The sequence below is a fragment of the Pleurodeles waltl genome, chromosome 5, assembly GCF_031143425.1.
Source record: "Pleurodeles waltl isolate 20211129_DDA chromosome 5, aPleWal1.hap1.20221129, whole genome shotgun sequence".
NCBI lineage: Eukaryota > Metazoa > Chordata > Amphibia > Caudata > Salamandridae > Pleurodeles > Pleurodeles waltl.
In genome coordinates this window covers 1,862,843,853-1,862,863,358 of record NC_090444.1, presented here as the reverse complement: position 1 = coordinate 1,862,863,358, position 19,506 = coordinate 1,862,843,853, and the positions used below count along the sequence as shown (strand labels likewise).

General features: G+C 48.7%; 1 protein-coding gene across 2 annotated transcripts in view; it reads left to right on the top strand.

Moving 5' to 3' along the window:
• Window positions 1-19,506, top strand: part of LOC138296894 (solute carrier family 22 member 7-like) — a 259,538-nt gene that overhangs the window by 224,410 nt on the left and 15,622 nt on the right. For both annotated transcript variants that reach the window (XM_069236390.1, XM_069236389.1), the window contains exon 8: window positions 6,352-6,460. In XM_069236390.1, the coding sequence (XP_069092491.1) occupies window positions 6,352-6,460 (109 nt within the window). The remainder of the gene's footprint in view (window positions 1-6,351; window positions 6,461-19,506) is intronic.

Here is a 19,506-nt window from a genome sequence, read left to right as displayed (position 1 = left end):
GAAATACGACCCAAGAAAAAAAAAGTTCTGATCTATAGGCTGCATGGGCGTCCACCACAAAAGTGACCGGACCCCCCTGGACCATCAGTCCATGTGCTATCAGATGACCCGTGAGCGGAAATCGCATATTAAGCGGTATATTTACTACAACTGGATTCGCCATTAGTATAACAATAATAGCTCTAGGACAGAGAAGGCACACCAATATCGGGGTATTTCCTTTCAAAGTTCAAGCTTGAACAACCAACCACTAAGTAATAGGATGTACCCAACCTGTGGTGGCGGAAACCCTCAGCCCCACGGACGTCTCCGCATACGGAACCGAGGAGTCAAAATATATACGAGACCGAGAGAGTCAGTCGGACCCAAACATTAGAGCCAGACCAAACGTTGGCGGCGCCATGTCGCGTGGGCTCTCATTATCCTAAATGAGACTACTGGATTTCTAGGCAGCAGGATCGATAACGGTGTGGGGGACTGAGTCTGACCCACGTGTAAGGAACTCTGTCACCCTAAATCCGGTTGTTGCCCGTGGAAGGGTGTTTCCCGCTGGGCTGGCGGGCGGCCTTTTGGCGGTCGCCCGCCAGCCCAGTGGGAAACCCAGAATGACCGCCGCGGTCTTTTGACCGCGGTACGGTCTTCTGGCGGTTCCCGTGGGAGCCGCCCGCCAAGCTTGGAATCACCCCCTGAGTCTTGTCAGACAGCTTTTGCTGCCCTGAAGGTAGCCATGTGCACGGCACCCTTGCTGAAGGCACCTGACTTCTCTCAAGACTTTGTCATGCAGACTGATGCTTCAGCGCATGGTGAAGGGGCAGTGTTTTCACAGCTAAATGAAGAGGGCTTAGATCAACCTGTAGCCTTCATCAGTAGGAGGTTACTTCCCAGGGAACGTAGGTGGAGTACAATTGAGCATGAAGCTTTTGCTGTGGTCTGGGCGCTGAAGAAGCTAAGACCCTGCTTGTTTGGGACTCATTTCCGGGTTCAGACCGACCACGGGCCCCTCAGATGGTGAACGCAGATGAGGGGTGAGAATCCAAAACTGTTGAGGTGGTCCATCTCCCTACTGGGAATGGACTTTACGGTGGAACACCGTCCTGGAACAGAACACACCAATGCTGATGATCTGTCCAGATTCTTCCGCCTTAGTGATGAAAACTCCCATGAGGTTGGGTAGATCTCCCCACTTTCAGCTTGGAGGGATACGTGTTAGACCTGGCATCCTTGGCGTGGTCTCTTTTAATTTTTTGCCTCTGCTTCGCAGGTTGTTGCTATGTGTTGGACTCTGTTTTTGATGTTTTTGTTACTCTGGGCATTTTACCACTGCTGACCAAGACTAAAGTGCAAGTGCCCCCTATGTGAAATTGTATGTGTAATTGGCTTTTTCATTATTGGCATATTTGATTTACTAGTAAGTCCCTAGTAAAGTGCACTAGAGGTGCACAGGGCCTGTAAGTCAAAGGCTACTAGTAGGGCCGCAGCGCTGATTGTGCCACCCACCTGAGTAGCCCTGTAAACATGGCTCAGACCTGCCACCTTAGTGTCTGTGTGTACAGTTTTAAACTGCCAATTCGACTTGGCAAGTGTACCCACTTGCCAGGCCCAAACCATCCCTTTTTATACATGTAAGGCTCCCCTAAGGTTGTGCCTAGGTAGCCCCATGGGCAGGGAGCAGTGTGTGTTAAAGGTGGGACCTGTACTGATGTGTTTTACATGTCCTAACAGTGAAATACTGCCAAATTTGATTGTCACTGTTGTAAGGTCTATCTCTCTCATAGGTTAACATGGGGGCTGCCTTTAAATATTCTTAAAGTGCAGTTTCCCTTTGAGAGCAGATAGAGATGTGGAGCATGGGGTCTCTGAACTCACAATTTAAAAATATGTATTTTAGTGAAGTTGGTTTTTAGATTGTTAGTTTGAAAATGCCACTTTTAGAAAGTAGGGATTTTCTTGCTGTGACACTACCTTTTTTTGCTGTGACTCTGCCTGTTTGTGGATTCCCAGAGACAATGTGCAATGTGCAATGTATTTGTACCAAAACACACAGTGATATAGGGAGCCCATGCAAAGTGTTCTGCAGGCCTGCCATGGCAGCCTGCGTTAAACGGCTGCACGCACCCATTTTTACTAGAGGTCACTACACCAGGTCACTGTAAGTCACCCCTATTGCAGGCGCTCTCAGCCAAGAAGTCAAGGTGCATGTACCTATGTGTGAGTGCACCCCTTCCCTAGCAGAGGTGCCCCCATGAACTCCAGCTCCATTTTTCTGGACTTTGTGAGTGCGGGGATGCTATTTTACGTACTGGACATAGGTTACTACCTATGTCCAGCTACTTAATGGTAACTCCGAACCTGGGCATGTTTGGTATCAAACATGTCAGGATCATACCCCAATACTGTTGCAAGTATTGGAAGTATGATTCCATGCACTCTTGGGGTTCCTTCGAGTACCCCCAGCATTGCTACCACCAGTCTTCTAGGGTTTTCTGGGCAACTCACACTGCTGCCACCCCACAGACAGGTTTCTGCCCTCCTGCTGCTTGATCTGATCAAGCTCAGGAAGGCAGAACAAAGGATTTCCTTTGGGAGAAGGAGGTAACACCCTCTGCCTTTGGAAATAGGGGTAGCCTCCTCAAGCCACTGGTATGCTTTGAAGGGCACATTTTGTGCCCTCCATGCATAAACCAGCCCACACCGGTTCAGGGACCCCAAGTACCTGCTCTGGCATGAAAATGAATAATGGAAAGGGGAGTGACCACTCCCCTGTCCATCACCATCCCAGGGGTGGTGCCCAGAGCTCCTCCAGAGGGTCACTGGGTTCTGCCATCTTGAATCCAAGGTTGGCAGGGAACTCTGGGAGCATCTGCGTGGCCAGGCCAGGCAGGTGACGTCAGAGCCCCTCTTGATAGGTGCTCACCTAGCTAGGTGACCAGGCCCCCTCTCAAGATTATTTAGGGGCTTCCTCTGGGGGTATGTCCTCAGATTCTGCTTGCAAGATTCCAGAAGTACAACTCTGCAACCTTACTTTGAATTCTGTCCACTGGAACCGCGACTGGACACTCCAGGAACCAACAAGGAAGACTCTTCTTGCAACATTGTTTCCACAGCTCCTTCCAGCTTCTGCAACATTTCCCTGGCTGTGCATCCACTAAGGGCAGCAAGTCTTCAGTCTGCATGAGAAGGAAGAAGATATCTCCCTTGGAGTGAAGGAGTCACTCCCCTACATCTGCAAGCACCTGCTGCAACGACGACCGGCTGCGTGGATCTCGTCTCATCCTGAGCTGCATGGATCCTGCATCATGGGTTGTGGTCCAGAGTAGTCCTCTTGGTGCTCTCTGCCAGCTGTCCAACTTTGGAGGAGGTAAGCCCTTACCTTCCCACGCAGGACAGTACCCCCATGCACCGCGTCTCTTGCAGCTGCCAAGGCTTGTTTGTATAGCCTCCAAGGGATCTTCAGGCTACGTGTAGCTCCAGTCCCCAGCACTCTTTCCTGCAATGCACAGCCCTCTGTGTGGTTCTCCTGCAGTGTGTGACCCTTCTCCAGTTGTGCTGCATGAGCTCTTCTTCGATTCCTGTGTCCCCATCCTGTGGGACTCCTGTGGGTGCTGCCTTTGCTCCTGTGGGCTCCCTGTATTGCTGAGGATCCCCACCAACTCCCCCTCCTGGTTGAGTCCTCCTGGGCCTTGCTGGTCCCCGGCAGCTTCACTTCATGCCAACCACAACATTTGCCTTTGCCAAGGCTTGTTTGCGGAATTCCTAACCAACACCCGACTGCAATTCTCCTTCCAGTGTGAGATGTCGTCTGCATCCCTCAGGAACTCTTCTCCGGCTCCAGGGCTGCAGTGTTGACCTTCTTCTCATCACCATCAACCAACTCCTGCAACTACAGCTGGGTGGGTAGTAGCTCCTACTCCTCCTGGACTCCACTGTGACTCTTGAGCTTGGTCTCCTCTCTCTACAGGTCTTCCTCTCCAGGAATCCACTGCTGGTTTCTTGCAGTCTTGTCTGGGTGTCTTCTTTTCTTCATTTCATTCCTTTTGGATGGTTTGGGGGATTTACAGTGATTTACTCCTGCCTTCCTAATCCCTGTGGAGTACTGTGTTACTTACCTTCGTGGTTCTCTACTACTCCCAACTCCCCTCTACACATTCCACACACCTAGGTGGGAGTCCTGTGCTCGCATTCCATTTGTTTAGTATATGGTTTGGGCTCCCCCTAGGGTCACTAATGTTTATTTGCAACTTCACTGTTTTCTAACCTTTTCTGTGCCTATTTCTATTTACTAGTGTACATAATTAGTGTATTACTTACCTCCTGTGGGAGGGTTGCCCTTCTAGTATTTTGTGGTATTCTGTAACTAAAAATAAAGTACCTTTATTTTTGTACAACTGAGTGTTTTCTTTCATGTGTGCAAGTGCTGTGTGACTACAGTGGTATTGCATAAGCTTTGCATGTCTCCTAGTTAGGCCTTGGCTGCTCATCCACAGCTACCGTAGCGAGCCTGGCTTCTAGACACTGCCACACTTCACTAATAGGGGATACCTGGACCTGGTATAAGGTGTAAGTACCGTAGGTACCCACCTCGCATCAGGCCAGCTTCCTACAATGCAGGATTAGATCGATCACCTATTTAAAAAAATGTAAAATGCCAGTGCGACAGCAGACCCCTAGCACCCTGACCAGAACGGGGCCCCAAAGAGGCAAGTTGGCCTTAAACAGCATGATGGGTATACCGTCCGGGCTAGTGGTTTTACTACCCTTACTGGTCAACGCTGCCACGGCTATCTCATCCAGAGTAAACAATAGATTACAAGGACCTTTATCAGTGACAGGATCCAAGCTTCGAGGAGGCATACAGGGGATGAAATAGATTGTAGAGAAGCAAGCAATCCACAAACACTCATTCATGGCCAGCTCTACCATGGGAGCACTGTCCTCCTTTAATAAATTGCTGTTTATTCCACACCAAAAGGCAGAGGTGCCCTCAGATTGGGTAGCTTCAACCAGGGATTCCCACTCTAGGAACTTCAACTCATTCTTCATGGCCTTCAATGATATTCTATATTCTTGCCTACACCAACAAAGCAAAACAATTATAAATAAATAAAATGTCATAATTTAAATACACATTACCAAACAAAAACTATACTCAAAGATCATTACAAATAATTAACAGTAAAATAATGGTAGCTTGTAACTCTCAAACTAATAGTATTTTTTTAAAACAATGTGATATTGTGTATGAGTAAGTAAAACAAAACTTAATGCTTACATATTTTGAACAAAGTAAAAAAAATTATATTCTTACCTCTGATATTTTGCCCCACAATATTCTTGACATCATATTTTTGCAACTGTATTAAAGCCAATTGTATTTTTGAAATTTTAATTAGGGCCATCACCTATTTCACTGTATCACTTTGAGTCATTACAAAATATCAAGTTGAGTGATTTGACACTATCATGCTTACTGATTTCACTCTGTCGAGCTGAGTGATTTCACTGTATCTTAGTTGACACAGAATGTGGAGTAACGGCCTGAGCTGCCGAATTCAGAGCTGGGAGAACCAGGCTTCAGTCTCGGCGTCAGATCAGCATTCTTTGATTCTGGGCCAAATCCCTTAGGGCCTGATAATGAGTTTGGTGGTCGGGAGGGTTGACTGCCAAACTCGCGGGGATGAGGCAGCTGTCAACTCGGCTGCCTCACCACCCACGTATTACAATGTTGCCACTGGACTGACCTGCGGGAACATCATATTACAACTTTTTTGCCAGTCAGCCCGGTGGGAACAGTGCTAAGGTATTGGCTTCTGCTCCCTCGAGGGAACGGAGGCCAATCCTGTAGCACTGCAGCAGCACCTCTGGACAGGGGGGCCCCTGCACCTGCCCATTGTCAGGGGCAGTGCAGAGACCCCCCCTTAGGCCTCCTGCACAGGGTCCCCACCATGAAAAAGCTGGCAGAACTGGACTCATGATCAGTGTGACAGTGCTGACCTCAGTGCCGCCGTGGCTGACCACGAGCCTGACTTCCGTCAGCTGTCAGGAACCATGTTCTTGGCGGGGACGGCAGTCCCCTGGCAGTCTGACTGCCAGGGTTGTAATGTGGCAGTTGGACTGCCTGGAGTGTGGCGGTCCGACCGTCACAGTGGCATTGGAGGTCCTCGGACCGCCAATGTTGTAATGTGGCCCTCAATCTCCCCTTTCCTACAATTCAGCGCCTTGAGACCCTCCTGGATGATATTCCTGGCTTTACAAATCCTGGATTTATTTATTTATTCAATGATTCTGTCTCAGAGTGTGTGTTTGAGGGTCCAGCAACTGTCCAGTAACTACTGATATGTTCTCACCTCTTAGAATACGGCATTACGCGTTCTGTAATCGCCATCTTGGGAAAGGGGTTCTCTGAAGCTGCTTTCACCACCGCCTTCCTGTACACTGCGGAGCTCTACCCAACGGTCCTCAGGTAAGGGAAAAGGTCAAGAGGCGGTATAGATGAAGCACACAATACTGATGTTTATGGGGATGGAGAACAGCAGCATGGGTGTGCAGGTGAATTGCTGGTGCAGCAGTGTTGGTTTATGTATGCGAATTGTGTAGCATTTACTGTCCATACATAAGAATGTTTATTTCAGTTTATTTAGCTGTGTACAAGTTCATGTGTACACAACCACTCCTGGGCTAGATGTTATTGGTAGCTCAGACCTTCTAGTAATGAGCCCTTTAACAAACTCCTGGTGGATTCGCACACACTGATAGCACTCTGCAACACATAGTTCATCTCCCAATCAGCCTGCTTGCGCACGCTACACTCAAACAGCACATATCTCACAAAAAGGTACAATACATTTTTGTTCAATCTCATATTTGTGATGGCAATAAAAAGGCACTGAAACACCATTTTTACAAAAACATAGGTCCTCATTATGATATTGCCGGTAAAAACCGCCTACCGCCGCAGCGACGGGCGCTAAAAGACAGTCACTGCAGCTACCAGCTGTCCGCCGTATTATGACCACAGCCAGATTAACGCCAGAAGGATGGCGGAAATCCAGCTGTGGCCATGCCAGCGGATGGCAGTAAGGTGGGCTGCTGCCAGTAGCAGCTCCACGCCAGTAGACCCCGCTAGCCATATTATGAGAAATAATACGGCCTGGCGGTGTTCTGCTGGTAGACGCTTCTGCTGGCAGCAGCGCCCCGTCCCGTCTCCTGCCGGAGAACCCCCTGAACACAGGTAAGTGGGTGCTCCGACAGGTGAGGGGTGTTGTGTTTGTGTGGGGGGTATGAATGTTTGAGCATGCATGTATGCAGGTGTGTGTTCCATGTCGAATGTGTGTGCAGGTATGGATGTGTGAGTGCGTGTATGTTGTCTTCTGTGAATGCATGTCTGTGTGTATGTATGAAAGTGTGTGCGGATGTGTGTGTGAATGGATGTATGCATGCATGGATGAATGTGGGAATGGGTGTGTGTATGCATGTGTGTGTGTGAAGGGAGGGGCATGAATGAAGAGGGTCTGGGGAGGAAGAGGGGTGGGGTTAGTCTGGGGAGGGGGGGATGGGGAATACCTCTATCAGTGGCAGGGATTCCCTGTCACTGATAGTGCCACTGCCATGGTTTTCGTGGCGGTAAGGAAGCCACGAAAACCATGGTGGTAGGCGGGGTCATTATCCTGCAGGCGGTACAGTGACAGCTGCCGGGCTGCAGATGGATATCTCCCGCCCGGTGACCAATTACTTCTATGGCGGTCGGTGTGGTAAATTGGCATAATATGGTGGAAAGTACCGCCAGCCTGTTGGCAGTACTTTCCACCATATTACCGCCGACCACCAGGGTCATAATGAGGGCCATAGTGTTTTTGTAAGACAGAGTTACTAGATTCTGTACATATTTCTATTGAAATGTAGAGTGACGTACGGAGATGGAACATAATTGCTTTGTGAAATAACCAGAAAACACAAGTGGCAATAAGTAGAAGAGAATGGGAGGAGCAGAGAGGTCTCTGGGCACATTCCGAGAGGAGCAGTGTCAACAATGCAGATGACAGTAGAGTTTAGAAGAGGTGCTTGTTATGGCATTGAAGGTGGACTGCAATAAAGAACAGGGTATGCTTGCAAACTGGTGTAGGAGGCTGGCTTGGTTTGTAGTGGGTACCTATGGTACTTACACCTTGTACGAGGTCCAGTTATCCCTTATTAGTGTAGTGTAGTCAGTGTGTAGAAGCCAGGCTCTCTAGGGATAGCTGCAGCTGAGCAGCCAAGGCTTATCTAGGAAACATGCAAAGCTCATGCAATACCACTGTAGTCACACAGTACTCACACACATGAAAGAAAATGTCCCACGCCGGATAGAGGATTGCAGTTTGGTTTGCTTTGCTGGAATCCGCCAACAAGCCTTGGCACATGCAAAGTTTATGGTCAGCGAAAAATGGTGCTGGAAGGACCAGGTGGACTCTAACCAGGAGAGGAGTCAGAGGGGCCTCTCAGCAACTCAAAGAGCCGACAGAAGACCAGGCAGCATGCACAGGAGTCCCACAGCATGGGGAAAAAGTCCCATGCAGCATGACGACAAAGGCTCCCACGCCACCGTAGAACCACTCACGAAGCTGTGCATTGCAGGATAGAGTGCTGGATGCTGGAGCTGTAAGTTGCTCAAAGGACTTCATGGAAGGATGCCAACAAGCCTTGGCAACTGCAAAACACTTAGTGCATGGGAGTACTGTCCTGCATGGGGAGGCAAGCTCTTACCTCCACCAACGTTGGACAGTAGGACTTCAGGATCACTTCAGTCTACCACCCGTGATGCAGGATCCACGTAGCTCAGCAGGAAAGGAGATCCAAGCAGCCGGTCGTGATTGCAGTAGGTGCCTGCTGAAACAGGGTAGTGACTCCTTCACCTCAAGGGAGAGTCCTTCGCTCTCCTGGTGAAGGCTGAAGAAGGGCTGTCCTCAGAAGATGCCCAACCGGGAAACAGTTGCAGTTGCTGGCAGGACTTGAAGAGACAATGTTGCAGAAGGCGTCTTGCTTCTTTATTGCAGTTTGTAGAGTTCCTGAAGGTCTAGATGCAGTTTCTTCAGTGAGAAGTTGAAGTGGAGGATGCAGAGGATTCCTGCGGGAGTCCTGCAATCTGATTTTGAACACCCACCCAATGGAGAGACCCTAAATAGCCCTGAAAGGGGGATTGGTCAGCTACATGGGTGAGCACCTATCAGAAGAGGGCTCTGACATCACCTGCTGTCATTTGCCACTCAGATGCTCCCAGAGTTCCCTGCCAACTTGGAATCTAAGATGGTAAAGCCCAGGGACCCTCTTGAGTTGCTCTGAGCATCACTCCTGGGATGTTGATGGACAGGGGAGTGGACACTCCCCTTTCGTTTGTCCAGTTTCGTGCCAGAGCAGGGACGGGGGGTCCCTGAACCGGTGTAGACTGGATTGTGCAAGGAGGGCACCAAATGTGCCGTTCACAGCATTTCCAGTGGATTGGGGAGACCACTCCTCCCAAGACTGTAACACCTATTTCCAAAGGGAGAGGGCGTAACACCCTTCTCCCAAAGGAAATCCTTTGTTCTGCCTTCCTGGGCTTGAGCTTCTCAAGCAACAGAAAGGCAGAAACCTGTCTGTGAGGTGGCAGCAGCTGGGGATGCCTGGAAATCCTCAGTAGGCTCTAAGGAGCCCCCAGAGTGCATGGGATCATACAACCAATGCTTGCAAAAGCATGGGGTTATGATTCCTACATGTTTGATACCAAACATGCCTATGTTCGGAGTTACCATCATGAAGCTCGACATAGGTAGTGACCTACGTCCAGTACATGTGTAAAATGGCATCCCTGCACTCATAAAGTCCGGGAAATTGGTCCTTGAGTTCGTGGGGGTACCTCTGCTAGTGCAGGGGTGCCCCCACACACAGGTACCTTGCACCCTGCCCTCAGAGCGGGAGGGCTGCTATAGGGGTGACTTATAAGTGACCTGGTGCAGTGTAAATGACAGTGAAAGTGTGCATGCAACTTTGCACGCAGGCTGCAATGGCAGTCCTGCAGAAGCCTTTGCATGGACTCCCTATGGGTGGCAAAAAAATTGCTGCAGCCCATAGGGATCCCCTGGAACCCCAATACCCTGGGCACCTAGGTACCATATACTAGGGACTTATAAGGGGGCACCAGTATGCCAATTGTGGGTGAAATACTGGGTTACCAGTATGCAACAACCAAATTTAGAGGAGGGAGAGCATAATCACTGGGGTTCTGGTTAGCAGGATCCCATTGAACACAGTCAAGCACACTGGCATCAGACAGAAAATGGGGGTAACCATGGCAAAAAGAGGGTACTTTCTTACAACTGGTTAGTGGACAGGAGCGGTGACCAAGGATGAAGAGTTAGGATGAAGAGTTTAATGGCATGAAGATGATGATGGCTGATGAAGTACCAATGAAACCAATGTGAGGGATTTGTAAATGTGAGAGGGAGGTGGAGAGAAAGAACTGGGTCAGAGAACACACTAGTTTCCGTTGGTAAATGTCTTCTCATATTTGCTGCTACATGCTCTCACTTGCATTTAGTAACAGTAGTTCAACAATGTTCTGACTTCCTTATGTGCACTTCCACCAACAGTAAGGGCACAATTTAGAGTTTGACGGACAAGGTACTCCGTCGCGAACACAATGGATTATGCTGCCAGCCAAACACTTGATCCACCCTTCACATTTGGATATGGGTGGACCTTAAGTACTCTGTTGGCTCCATCTGCAGAATACCACCTCTGACAGCTCAATAGAGTAGTGGTTGTTGTAGGAAGGGCATTACAGCACCCACCCTATTTAGGACGGATGTTGTAGTGTTTTCTGGTCAAACGTCACCAGGAAAAAACCCTTGTGGTGGAGGACATGAAAAACAATGATCCTACACCCCAGGTGAGGATGCCCAGAATGTGGGGTTATTAGTTTTTTTCTTTCATAAAAACGATCTCCAGCTTTGGGAGTTTGTTATTCAAACAGAAATACATGTTAAAAGTTTGGTGGGTGGCTGTCAAAACCAATGGTGGCTGGTCACCAAACTTTGAATACATTGAAAGGAACAACTGTGTTCCCTGCAGTGCTCAGAGATGACTGCTGGGCTAGCAGTTTGGTGGTGGTGGCCCATCAGGGTTGGAGGGTATTGTCCTTCACCACCCTGATGGGCTGTACTCCACCTGCCAAATTCTAAATGAGGCCCCCAGATAGTTTTGGCACATGACTGATCAGGCTTCCCCAAGCTTCACGTCTGCAGTACTTCTGGGATCCTGACCATTTCTAAGCAAACTGATTTCAAACAGTAGTCCATATTCAAGGCCAGGAACACTTGTTGAACAACAACCTTCTGGGAACTTACCATTCCCAGCTGGGCACCAGATGACACTAGAAGACAGGACAACCCCTTTGACTGATGCTGAACCTCACGTATTGAGCACGGGTGCAGTCTGTTTGTGACTCTCCATGGCCTCTTGGCCTCATTCAATATGAAAACATGTAGTTCACTCTTTATGTTATGCTCAAGGGCTGGCCGCACTAAGCACCCCTTAGGAACAGATCTCAATTTGTAAGGGTGGGGAAACTGGATGTCATACCTTACTCTGAAATCAAACAGTATCAAAACTGAATTTCATTTGCTGCACATCAGCTAACACATACCCCTCCTATTTGGCTGCTGTCATTCCATTATGCCACTCAATGTGAAGCCTAAAATGACCCCAGTTGTTATACGTCTGGTCTTCATCGTGGACATTCAGCTGCAATCTTATATAAGAGATAAAGCACCCCATGCTGTATATTTTATGGACATTGCAAGTCACAGAGTCTCTGCAGGGAGAAGGGGCATGAATAAAAGATGTTGCCTGTATCCTCCCATTGGGCTGTTCCGAAGTCTAGTGCTCCGATGAAATGGATGTTCTTGCTGTCTGCCCAAACCTGCAATGGATTTTTGTTTCTTATTCTTCTATTACATCGCTGAAGGTTTTTCCTTGTCCATTGGCGTCTGCGGTTCTGACAACCTGTGATGCTCTATTGGTACCCCGTGTCATTTTCCAGGCAAAGATGATTTAAGCATCACTTGAAAATGTAACTTGGTTTATGACATCTTGAGCCTTTCGGCACTCAGAGGACTAAAGAGCAGCCCCGATAAGGAGACCACTGAGGTTCCTCCTAGGAGTCACTCCAGCTGTTGAGCTTGACCGACCCTATTCGTAATAGACAATGGCCCTCATTACAACCCTGGCGGTCAGTGGAGAAGTGGCGGTAATACCGCAAACAGGGCGGCGGTAAAAAAATTGGAATTACGAGCATGGCTGTGACCGCCATGCAAAACCGCCACTTCTCCATTCCGACCGCCAGGGTGGTAAAGACCGTGGGGCTGGAGACTTCGGTCTCCAGCCCGGCGGCCGTCACTACACTGCCGGCGGTGCTAGGGAATACGTTCCCTGGCAATGATAGGGGTCTCCCCCACTCCCCTTCTCCTCCCCAGAGTCCTCCCCCCAAACCCACAACCCCCTGACCACCCCCAAAGGTGGTAGGACCACCCTCCCACTCCACCCAACATAGACACACACACACCCCTTACACGCACACTCACACAACAACTACACATACATACACACACATACACACAGACATACACAAAGACGTACACAGACATTTTCCATACACACAACACCCCTGTATACATACACGCACTCGCACACCCCCTCTACAAACTCACACGCACACCCCCATGCACGCACACAACACACAACACCCTCCCAGCCCCCTCCCCTAACGGACGATCACATTACCTGGTCCGGGGATCCTCCGGGAGGGAACGGGATCCATGGGAGATGCTCTGCCGCCAGCTCCCCATCACCAGAACACCGCCACACCTAATCCTGGGTTGTGATTCGGTGGGCGGTGTTTTGATGACGTGGCGGTGGAGGTGGAGCAGCCTCCACTTCACTGCCGACCGCCAGTATGGCTGCTGGCGGCTCTCCGTCCGAAAAAGGGTGGAAGGCTGCCAGCAGTCATGATACGCTGTGCAGAAAACCGCCTGGCGGTCTTCAGCACGGCGGTACCTTGGCAGTCTTGGTAAAAGACCGCCGAGGTTGAAATGAGGGCCAATATCTTTACATAAAACATGTGACCATGCAATCCATGTATAAAAACCCTGTCTCTAATTTTCTTATTACAGATCAAAAAAGAAATGAGGAATTGGCTTGTCTGTAATAACTTATTACAGCTGAGTTCTGATGTCACAGTGTCTGCTGCCAAAGCAAGCAGCCAAAGTCAAAGTGAGGTCATGGTGCATCAACCAATCACTGCAGTCAAACAAGGAAAAGGAGAACTGGCTTTTCCTTATGACTTTTTTCTGAAAATAAAAAGGATCACCAGAAAGGAGATTTGTATGGCAACATGTTTATTTCTTACATGCTTTACTTCATTATAGGAAAAATGCACCTCTCTGCCCATTTCTCCACATTCTGAGCAATAGCTTTGTTGCTCGTATCTGACACATTCTACTGATTCTAATATGTTTGTGCAAAAAGTAACTAAATGCTGTTCTATGTATTTAATTTTGCACTAGGGATTCTACTTTTATTCTTCATGTTTGAAACCATCCCATCTAGTTCATATTAAAGGGCAACACACCATTGATTTATGGGTCTTGTGGGAAGGGTGATGATGTCACCATGTAATATAAGGAATAAAATACCCCACCGTACATTATATGGATATTGCAAGTCACCTCAAATTTCCATGACCCTATAAAGATACCTGGCCTTCGGCCCAGTTCCTCTATGTGGTCAATGAACTCCTCGATGACTTGCAATATCCTTATAATATATGGTAGGGGGGACTTTATATTATATGTAAAAAACATCCACTGTTTCATAACATTATACTCAACTCAATGCAAGCATTTTGATTTGGGTGTAATCTCTGTGTCTAGGCGTAAACTTTACATAACCTACTCCCAGCTGCAAATACCTGCATGAATCCTTTATACTCTGAATGCAAGGAAGATGACAATGTGTTACTAGAGTATTCCATTACTAATTTGATGACTTACATGTTCAAGAGAACAGAGGAACCAATAGGATGCAATTAGAGCTCAGAAAACAAATTATAATATGTCTAGCTAGCTTGGACCGATCACTGGATTTCTGTGATATTCAACATCATATTGTTATACCAGTGTCTGAACAGCCAAGTATAACTTGTCAATTGTTGATTACATCTCAGATGTGTGAGAATAAACTTTACAAATGCATATGTTCTTTTTTAGTGATTTTAAATCAATAAACCCTTGTAGTTAGCGTCAGTGTAGTTTGGAAAGTTTTTCACAGTGCTTTAAGGTTACTCGGGGAAGAGCTGCACAGGCTAAAAGGTGGTTCCACATGCTAGTGTAACACATACTACACAGGCAGTCATTTGCTTCAGTACATAGAACACAATGGAAATTACCTGCATATGTTTCGGCAAAGAATATGATTTCTGGCCTTCTTCAGGGTGCCAGCATTGTTAACAAATTACTAAAAGTCATCTGACATAACTAAATTGAAAGGATTCTGGGTACACAGTGTATACAATGTGTGAGGCTTGCAAGAGAAACATAGGTCATTAAGTCTGAGCATCATGATGTAAAAAGATATTGGCAACGTGACGTAAATAGTAAAAACCTGCATGATATCAAATGGATTTGAGTATAAAGTAGAATAAGGATATGCTGTGGTGTCAGATCACTTGCTAAGGTGGAAAGTATTTCTGTGGAACATGCTATCAAAAGACACATGGAAATGTTCTATTCAGCACTGTAGCAGTTGTATTACATCTTAAAGACGGGCCTGCTCACATAGAAATAAAGATCCCATAGTTCTTAACTCTACAAAGCCACAAAGAAGGAATGCTTTGGAGGGACGTATAAGGCTTATCTTGCATAGAAAGAACTGCTGTGTGTGGCTCGGCCATCAGGACAAGAGGGTGACCAATTCATGTTTCTAGTGTGTTTGGAGAGCTAGCATGAAGTGGCCTAACAGCGGGGGCTAGTAACACCAGTGTAGTGATTGGACCTCCATGATGAAGGTGGAAGGACAACTGAACGATGGGCTGTTGAGTATTGTGGTCTGAGCATGTGGAAAGGTACTCGAGTATTGACAAGAAAGGCTAGTATCCAGGAAATAAGTATTTCTCCCAGGCTATTGCGATAAAGCACAGGGTCACTACTGACATTACTTGTTATGGTGAATTCACAGAAGAAAGCTGGTTTTGGTTGACTGCAGGGACCTGGCAACAAGTGTTTTAAGTGCAGTATAGGAGCACAGAGCTAATATCAGCATTTCAGAGTAAGAATTAGTTGCAATCAACATGGTATGACAAGTTCAATGACACAAAAGTAAGATGGAGGTGGTGGTGAGTCCTGTGGTCTCTGCAGTGAGGTCTCTGCACACTGGTGTTAATAGAGGCATGGCAGTGGTTATGGATGGATGTGCATAAGTAAAGGTATATAGCACACACCTAGCTTGAAGGCAATGGCATGCTGCAGAATGGACAGGGCCCATCGGTACAATTCAGGATTCCTTACAGGGCCCCAGGTAATAGGTTAGTTCATGTTATGCGGAGATATACTTTTCCTTTAAGAAGCAAGCCTTCAGCTACTTTCTGGATTGCAGGAGTTGTGGTGCAATTCTGATATCAGAAAGGATTGTTGTCGCACAACCAAAGACCACAGTCTGAGGAGGCCTATCATCTGTTTTTTCTTTCTTTATTGCACGTTTTCTTCTCTAGCCTGGAGAGGGCATGGCTTCTGGTATGACGTTGCTCACCTGAAGTGGTCAGTTTCTTTGCCAAGGAAATTGGGGTATGATTTCAGGTGACCTTGAAGGTTATATGGACCTGAAAACTGGAGCCAATGTAATTGGAACACGGGTGATGTGGTTGAATTTCCCCAGACCTATGTTGAGACAGAGACAGCTTTGAGAATGTCTTTGAGAATATGCTGAAAAGGGGCCATCTTATAGAAAAGTGCCCTGGGGAGCAACAGGAGTTTGTGCCACATTTTTGCCCCTCTGGTACTTTAGTGAGTGTATCAATTGTGCTGGTAATAAATGTGAGCCAGTGCAATCCCAAGAAGGGGTGTTGCATTTTTATGGGGGTGTGGAATTGTGCAAATGAGTAACTCCTTTGCTTTTGTGCCAGCACCAAATTACAGAGGGGGGTGCAGGGACAAAAAGCCATTGAGAGGCCCAGTGATACAGATAGCACACAGTTGGACAGCCCCACAGAGGATGCCCTTTAGGAGGTGAGAACTCAGATCTCAGGGGTCCTCAAACACCCTCCCCCCATACACAGTTCAACTGTGTGGGGATCTCTACCACCCTTTCAAACTCACAAACCGAGACCGTTTCTTCTCTCCGAAGGATCTGCATAATTATGCATCTTCAGTAAAGGATGTTGCTTGGGGAACCAGTATCAAGCACACCAGGGACACAGCACATTTATGTCTGTAATGAAGGGGGTTGCTGGTAGAGTCAAGGGGTTCTAGACTGTAGGCGGTGTACTTATGTGGGTGTGGTGAAGAATGGTGCTTGGAGGGCCAGTAGTTTACACGCTGCAGCTTTCTTACTTATGTGCGTGAACTGAATGATGGAGCTGGTGAGCAACTGATATCCACACTGCAGACTCTTTGCGCCGATATGTGATAAGTAAAGTATGGTGCTAGGGGACAAGTGTACCTGCACCCACCAGAGACTGGGTACCCAGTGCTGGGCCACATTCAATGCGCCCCTTAGTACCCCCCTACCGCCACCATGTGTACACTGTATTTAAAATACGGCGCACCATCGCGCAAGGTAGGAGACAACAGCATAATTTCACATGATGCTATTGATGTACTCTGCAGGAGTAGAGCCACGATATTGGCGCTCTCTTTCAACTCCTGCTCTTGAGCCGGCATTAAAAGTGCTGTAAAAAAATGGCGCAAGGGAATCTCATAGATTTCCTTACGCCATTTTTTCAGCTCCCATAACGGGGGAACGCCCCCTTTGCATACATAGGCCCTCATTCTGACCTTGGCGGTCTTTTCGCAAGACCGCCGAGTTACCGCCGCGGTAAAGACCGCCGACCGCGGCGGTATGCCGCTGCGCGTATTCCGACCGCTGGGAGCGTTCTGCCGGAAAACCGCCAGCAGCCACACTGGCGGTCGGCGTGAAAGTGGAGACTGGTCAACCTCCACCGCCACGCCAACAGAACACCGCCCCCAGAATTACGACCCACATTTCTGTGTGGCGGTCTTCTGTTGGCGGTCACGTCCCTATGGCTCCCGTCGCCTCCCGGAGGACCAACGCACAAGGTAAGTTGATCGTCTGTGAGGGGAGGGGGTGGGGGGGTGTTGTGTGATGTGTGCGTGCATGGGGGTGTGTAGAGGGGGTGTGTGAGTGCGTGCATGCGGGCGGGGGGTGCTGCTGTGCCTATGGGCAATGTGTGTAGTTCGGCGGGTGCGCATGTTGGCATGTATGTGTGCGGGTATGTGCCCCCGTTGTGTATGTGTGTGTGTAGGGGGTGTGCATATGTGCATGTTGGGGGTGCGTGCATGTCGGGGTGCGTGTATGTGCATGTCGGGGTGGGGGGTGCAGGGGGTTCGTACCACCTCTGGGGGGGTGGAGGGTGTGGGGGGAGGACTCGTGGGGGGTAGTGGGGGGTGGGGGAGACCCCTATCAGTGCCAGGGAAGGAATTCCCTGGCCCCGATAGTGCCTACCGCCATGGTTCGCATGGCGGTTCCCGACCGCCAAAAACCGCGGCGGTAAGCAGGGTCATGATACGGTTGGCGGTCTTGGGTCGACCGCCGGGCCGGAGTGCGCAAACTCCAGCCCGTCGGTCATGACCGCCGTGGCGGTCGGAGTGGGAAAGTGGCGGTCGATCGCGGCGGTGACCGCCGCGGTCAGAATGCCATTTTTTGGACCGCCGGTCTGTTCGCGGTCCGACCGCCGCCTCTCCGCCGACCGCCAAGGTCAGAATGAGGGCCATAATGCCTGGCGCAGGCATAATGTAGCGCAAAGGGTTACGGGTGGCGCAATGCATGCATTGCTCCACCCTGTAAATACGGCACGGAGAATTAGGCCTCGTTGGGCCACATTAACGTCATATATACTTATGTTAATGTGGCACAAGGTGGCGCAAGGGGACTATAAATATCCCCCTAAATGTCTGTGGTGAATGAAGATGCTGGTGAGCCAGTAGTTTCTGCACTTGAGTCTGTGAACAGTGTGTCTCTAGTGAAGTATGCGGCTGGGAGAGCCCGGGGACAGACTCATGACTCTGGGAGCCACACTCAAGACTCTGGGGCCACACTCAGTACCCTGTGGCCATACTCAAGACTGAGGGCCACACTCAAGACTCTGGGGCCACACTCAGTACCCTGTGGCCATACTCAAGACTGAGGGCCACACTCAAGACGCTGGGGGCCACTCTCAAGACTCTGGGGCCACACTCAGTACCCTGCAGCCATCCTCAGGACTCTGGGGGCCACACTCAAGACGCTGGGGGGGCACAATCAAGACTCTACACACTACACTCAAGACTCTGGGGCACACCCAAGACTCTGCATGCCTATGTATGAGTAATGAACAATGATACATGAGTAGCGAGTTGTATTCACGGTGGAGACTGTGTGTTTGGATGTGCTTCTAGTGAAGGATGGTGCTAGGTGACCAGTGGCAGCCACAACACAGAGTTGGTGTATTTAAGTGTGATTAGTGAAAGATGGTGTGGGGAAAGTTGTTGGTATTTACAATGAAGAATCTGTATTTCTATGAGTGTGTAGTCAAGTGTGGTGACACTGAGCCACTGGTAGTCACACTAAATAAACTGTGTGCGTATGTGTGTTGTGATGGATCTTGTACTAGTGGTGACAGGTGAACCGCTGGTAGCCACACTAATGAACCTGTACACTTCTGTGTTAAGTGAAGGGTTGTGCTTTGTGAGTCACTGGTAGCCACACTAATGGATGTGTGTATTTCTGTGTGAAGTGAAGGGTGGTGCCGGCTGAGCAGAGGTGGCTGTGTAGGAAAGTACACTCTTTCTTGGCATGGTTACCCCTATTTTCTGCCTGATGTCAGTGCGCTTGACTGTGTTCACTGGGATCCTACTTACCAGGACCCCAGTGATTATGCTCTCTCTCCTCCAAATTTGGTTGTGAAATACTTTTAACAGAGTATTTCGCCCACAATTGGCATACTGGTGCCTCTTATAAGTCCCTAGTATATGATACCTAGGTACCCAGGGCATTTGGGGTTCCAGGGGATCCCTATGGGCTGAAGCATATCTTTTGCCACCCATAAGGAGCCCATGCAAAGGTTTCTGCAGGACTGCCATTGCAGCCTGCGTGAAAAGGTGCAAGCACCCTTTCACTGCCATTTACACTGCACCCGGTCACTTATAAGTCACACCTCGGTGCAAAGTACCTGTATGTGAGGGCACCCCTGCACTAGCAGAGGTACCCCCATGACCTCCCAGACCA